The 5,919-nt window shown below is 53.6% G+C and overlaps 1 protein-coding gene across 1 annotated transcript; it reads left to right on the top strand.

Moving 5' to 3' along the window:
- The first annotated feature begins 633 nt into the window (after positions 1 to 633).
- On the top strand, positions 634 to 3,830 carry Ventx (VENT homeobox). The gene is made up of 2 exons (XM_005402059.2): positions 634 to 862; positions 1,405 to 3,830. The coding sequence occupies exons 1-2, from the start codon at positions 649 to 651 to the stop codon at positions 1,797 to 1,799; spliced, it is 609 nt and encodes a 202-aa protein (XP_005402116.1). The 5' UTR covers positions 634 to 648; the 3' UTR covers positions 1,800 to 3,830.
- Positions 3,831 to 5,919: the final 2,089 nt, after the last annotated feature.

The following is a 5,919-nucleotide window of genomic DNA, read 5'->3' as shown; positions in this document are numbered from 1 at the left end:
GCACCTGGCCACTCCAGAGACCTAAGAGCCAATCCAGGGCCACAGATGCAGCTTCTCAGATCAGAAGCGGAATTGCCGGTCTGGCTCAGGGTCTGTGGCATGCGGTCCTCAGTGTGCAGAGAGAGTGCCGGGGCTGAAGCAAGTACGAGACAGGATTCTGTGCCCAAGGACTGGGGTTCATCAGGAAGGACGCGTCGAGGCCGAGGAGCAGACGGTTCAGAGATGTCCAAGGCACAGCATCCGCACAGGGACAAGAGCAGATGCCCTGACAGGGGCTCCACCGTGCCCCAAGCCGGCCGTCGGTGCCTCGCGTGGGGAGGCTCGGACAGCTCGACAGTAAGAGCGCGGGCAACCCACCGGCAGGGCACAGTGGTACGGATGCGGCCAGGCCAGCCCGGCCCGGGCGCTGGGGTCCCCGGCGGCAGCCCCGCCCTTCCCTGTCCGTCCCGCCTTCTAGGGCGCCGAAGCCAACCGACTCCAAGACCGCACATCACCCGGCGCCAGGATTGGAGAGCGGCGCATGAAAGCCGAGCCACCTTTTTATAGGATGCAGTGGGCGAGGGTGCCGCCGACCCCGGGTAGAAGTGCCGCGCTCTGCGCATATGTCCAGCGCGTCCCTCCGGGCCAGCAGCGCCCGCCGCCCCACGCATGGCACCGGCGTCGTTGGTCATGAACCCCGCTGGGCTCAGGGCTCGCGGCGGGGACGGCACCGGGTCCGCCCCTCTGCCCTTCAGCGTCGAGTCGCTGCTGGAGGCAGAGCGCGGGCCGGACTCGGAGCCTGCAGAGCCAGGGGAGCAAAGGCAGAGGGGTGACACAGAGCCCGGACCCTGGTTCCCGCCCGCTGCCAGCGCGTGTCCCCCACGTAAGTGCCGAACCTCGCGGTCCCAGCCCCTGAAGGGGACCGGGCCTGACCAGCCTGGGATCGGAAGACCATAACTTAGGAAGTAACTCGCCAGGAACGCTGCCACCCTGAGGGCAAGGGCAAAACACACCCTCCCCCATCCCCACAGCGCTTCCCGGTCCGAAAGGCTTCTGGGTCCCACACCAGCCAAGCGTGCGAGTGCCTGCCCTCTCTGGCCGAAGCGCCCCTGTCCACCCCCGCGCTCCCGCCACAGCTGAGGTCTGCTTCTCGCTTTTCTCGGAAGGGTAGCGTCCTCGAGCACCCTAGGATGCGGAGCATCGGATTTAGGTAGTGCCCGACGGCCGACGTCCACCCTTGCCCCACCGCCTCTGCGGCCCTTGCTTTGCTTACCCCAGCGGCCTTCGGGTTGTCCTTGCTCCAAAGGCCGAAGTCACCGAGTGAGGACTGGCATCCGCAACCGGCCGTTCAGGGGTCCGGTAGTACCGCTACGGGACGTACTGCCCGTTTCTGAGCGCCCGTTTTGTTCGTCTCTTTTCTCTCAGGTGCCCTCAGCCCTTCACCCTGCACCCTCCGAAAACACAAGAACACCCGCAAGCCGCGGACGCCCTTCACCACCGCACAGCTGTTGGCGCTGGAGCGCAAGTTTCACCAGAAGCAGTATCTGTCGGTCGCCGAGCGTGCAGAGTTCTCCCGCAGCTTGAGCCTCACCGAGACGCAGGTCAAGATCTGGTTTCAGAACCGCCGGGCCAAAGCCAAGCGGCTGCAGGAGGCCGAGCTGGAGAAGTTGAAGCTGGCAGCCAAGCCGCTGCTGCCCTCTTTCTCCCTGCCCTTCCCTCTAGGCGCACCGCTGCACGGAGGTGCGGCTGGCGCTCTGCCGCCAGTGCCCGGGCTCCTCGCGGGACCGGCCGCCGCCTGTGGCTTGTACTATCTGTCTTAGGCTGAAGGGCTGGGGTCGGTCTGGCAGCGGTGCGGGTGCGTGGGCGGCCTTGTCCCGTGAGTCCCAGGCGGCCAGTGCCAGCACAGGCCTGCCATTCGGCCCGGTCCGCAGACCATTCCCACACTTCCCAGCGGCGCTACTTCTGGTAATTACCAGCGTTTCGATATCACTTTCTAGGTTTGGTTTTTGTTTTTACTTTTATCTTTATTTTTTAAATTTGCTAATGCAATGCTACTTTGATTCTTGAAAACTATTTGTGGTTATTTTAGATTTTAAATTTTTCTTAAAATCATGTTCCTACCAAACTCTTCTGAAAAGCAATGAAAAGAGCTTCATACAGTGGTCTCGAAATGAACCAAAACAGTTCCTCTTACTTTTTACAAAGCAACCAACAAAGTACTGTGAGGTTTGTGCTGGGGATCTGCCGCTGGTCTGATGCCCCTCCAGGTGACCATGTACACGCAGAAGAATCTACGAGACTGTTTTGAACCGCGGCAAGAAAGGAATTCCAGAGCAAGCAATTAAAATAATTTGATGCCAAGACTGCTAGAAAAAAGTTATTTTGATTGTGACTAGATTTATTATGTCTAAGCAAAATGGAAACTTTCACGCTTAATTTAGGAACTTCCTTCGTTTTTAAAAAATATAGACTATTCAGTGAGTCCAAGGCAAAAGACTGTGTCATGGGGGTGGATAGAGAGGATCAGAGGCCGAGGGTTCCACTCTGGAGTTTAAGGACAGACTACCGGTGAGATACTCCTTAGGGCCTGTCGTGGGGCAGGGGCAGCGGTCGATCAGTCCCGACCTCGCGCCCTCTGCTGTCTGGTGCCCCTGGCGACAGTAAGAAGAACTGCCCGGGTACCCAGCAGGGAGCACCCAGGAGGAGGCCAGGGTCTTGGGAATGTCCTAAGGCTTCCCTCTAACTTGCCCCAGAGGCCAGGGACACACTGGTGATCCTTGTGCTGCTGCTTGGCACTGCATTGAGCTCATTTATGAATGGGACGCCTCTGGCTCTACCTGAGGAAGAAAACTGCTATGCTATGTATGATCTTACCTATGCTGAGGGGCTGCCTCTGTGGGGCATTCACCCTCCACGCAGGATTGAGAACCCTTGAGGTGCCTGTCCCTGAGATACAAAAGCAAAAAAAAGCGTTGTTTTCCATGTTATCTTCAGCTGGAGTATGGAGGCTTAAGGATAAAGTGTGGTGTGAGTTTACACAAGCTCCCCTGTGGGTAACAGTGGGGAGAGCAGGCAAGTCCTTCCTGCCCTCCCAGCTCTTCCCTTCCAGCTGGAGAGAAGGAACTGGACCAGGAAGGGTGCTGGCTGTGTGGACAAGAGGACCAGGAGGAATTCCACATTCTCCCAGCAGGACTTGAGTTGATGGCACTGGCCTGGGGTCCCCCTGGCATGCAGGAGGGAAGGACCCCGCTATAAGTACTCAATAGGCTGCTGTGTGACCATGTCACAAGCAAACAACAGCAGACACACAGACTTCACTGCGTTCTGCTCTGGTTAAAAACACCTGACACTGCAGATAACACTATACCAAATTGCCTGATGATGTCTATCAGACATTCTCCCTGCTTCGCCAAGAAAACAGAAACTCTTGGGTTTTTTAAATGAAATGATGGAAGGCAAAGCACCCACCCCTTTCGGCTTGCCAGCGTGTGCTGGAGCCTGAGCTGTCACACTTGATCTTAGCAAGAAGGCCAAAAAGCGATGGAACCTGAGTTGTTAAACCCTATCTCAGCCACAATTTTCAGGTGGACAGACCCACTCTTGGTCTGTAAATACTACAACAAAAAGGCGCTTGGGGAATCGGGAGGCTGGAGCCTCAGCAGCCAACAATTCCCATGACCCCAGGCACACCCCTGCTTTTTATGATCTGTGCATACTTGGATTCTGTTTTCAAATCTGAGGTTCCCAAGAGACACTGGGTAAGTCAGGACCTAGTTTTATGGTTCAGTCATGGTGTTTGTTTTGGGGGATCTTTATTTGTTTTGTGTATGTGTGTGTGTGTACTGTAAATTGAATTGAGTGTGTATGTGTATACATTTTATATATATACTGTAAATTGAATCGAGCTATATCTTTAGTCCATTTTTTATTTTGAGATAGAATCTCACTAATCTGCACAGGCCAGGCTCAAACTTGTTATCCTCCTGCCTCAGCCTCCCAGAAGCACCTGGCTCGATGTGGTGATTTTTGAGATAATTCTGAAACCAACCAACATAGGAGGAAAATGAGTGTTCAGTGCCCAGTCCAACGGAGCAGGGATCTGCATATGCAGCCCTGCTGCCTGGTAGCTTGTCTTTATCCATAGACTGAGTGCTGGCTGAAGGCATATAAATGACTCTGCGGGGCCTTAGAGTCAAGAGTGCCAGACCCCTCAGGACTGACAGAATCTGCTGAATTAAGTGAGTGAAGAACTTCCTAATTTGTCTCTCTGTAACCTTCTCTGACCCAAAATACATATAGAGGCTCTCCCCAGATACCCCCTTTGAGCCTGGTGCCCTGACCTCCACAGGGGGAGCCCAGCTCTGGGGAACGTAGAGGATGAGCTGTGCATGTGCCTGCTCGTGGTGCCAACAGCTCTTGTCACTGCCCAAGTAGTGTTTGCTGTCAGGACAAAGCTGAGGGAATTTTTCTAGACAGACTTCTTAAAGAAACAGCTGTTTCATTGGCCTTCTTACAGGAGCTAGTTCTGCATAAGCCCTGGCTTAGCCTCCAGCTGTGTGCCCCTGCTGGCCACCTCCTGAATTTAGCCAGTGTGTCGCCAAGTTAGAGGTGGCCCAGAGCCAGCAAAGGATACAGCGTCACAACCTTTCAGGGGAGCTGGGGACCTCTGCCTCCCCATCGTCTTATGGATGGATGGACACTCTGAGCCCCAGCCTCATGGTCTGCAGTCTGTGCCCTTTCAGTTACCCACGCTGGACCTCTGCTGGTGAACTTGGAGTCACTGCCCTGCCCTTGGGAGTTGGTGATCTGGGTGGCAGACCACATGACAAGGTAGCCAGGACAGCAGTTAGGGAAGACCATCTTTCTTGTAGGTGCAGGGGCTGTGTGGTCCAAGGATGTATAGTGGGCAAGGGGTGGGATGCTATGGACTGAGTGACTTCCGGCAGAGCCAAAGTATAGAGGACCAGACTGTGAAAGACCCCATTAACCCCACCACCACCAATGGCATCTCATGTCTCATTAAAGGAGTGATCTGAGGCCTGGGAAACACCCTCAAGGCTCCTGATATCAAGGTCACATCCAGGGAGGGTGGGAGGGAAAAAGTAGGCTCACATACCCTCTGGAGGGGGTTGGCTCATCTGGACAACATCATGAGACCAGGTCAACCCACAGAGCCCCTACCAGCTGCCTACAATAGCCCTCATCCTTTCTGGGTATGTTGGGGGCTGCTTTTGGTCCTACCTCTGGTGTGAATAGTGGTGTGGACCATTCAGAGGATAGGGGCCCAGTCAGTTTTGCTTATGGTATTTTTTAGGAAGGGATTCACACAAAATCTGACCAGCAGACCTTGCATCATCTAGAGGGCAAAGAGATTTCTGAAAAGGTGACCAGCTTCTTAAACTGCTGCCAGGACAGGTGATTTTATGAACAAGGAAAGACTTCTAGCTATATTTCCTTCCAATAAACTATAAAAGTAAAAGTATATCCTTTCTACATTACTGGAATTCAATGCAATTTACTTTAACTAACATTAGCCAGGTGCTGGAGAAAGGGAAGTGCTCTCTCCTGATCTTCTTTGTGGCCCCCATGCCTTTCAAGACCCCAACTTGGTGCATGCCCTCAGGAACCACTTGTGAATAAATGGACTGCACTGCTTTCATGGTGCAGTAATGAATAATGCTATCTAGATGGCCTGAAGCTCCAGTACTTTCATTTTCACTTTAAAAATTATCATCTAAAAATGCCATCTAGGCGCTGGGGATACAGTTCAGTGGCATAAGCACTTGCCTGGCAAGGTCATGAGTTTGATCCTCAGTACTGAAAAAAAAAAACCTGCCATCTAAAAATGCAGAGTTTTTGCTGTTTCTGATGATTTATATTACATTCTATATTAAGAAAAAAAATCAGCTGGGTGTGGTGGTGCATGCCTGTAATCCCAGC

The sequence above is a fragment of the Chinchilla lanigera genome, unplaced genomic scaffold (assembly GCF_000276665.1).
Source record: "Chinchilla lanigera isolate Chin_1 unplaced genomic scaffold, ChiLan1.0 scaffold00076, whole genome shotgun sequence".
Lineage (NCBI taxonomy): Eukaryota > Metazoa > Chordata > Mammalia > Rodentia > Chinchillidae > Chinchilla > Chinchilla lanigera.
This window is presented reverse-complemented; position numbering and strand designations above follow the sequence as displayed.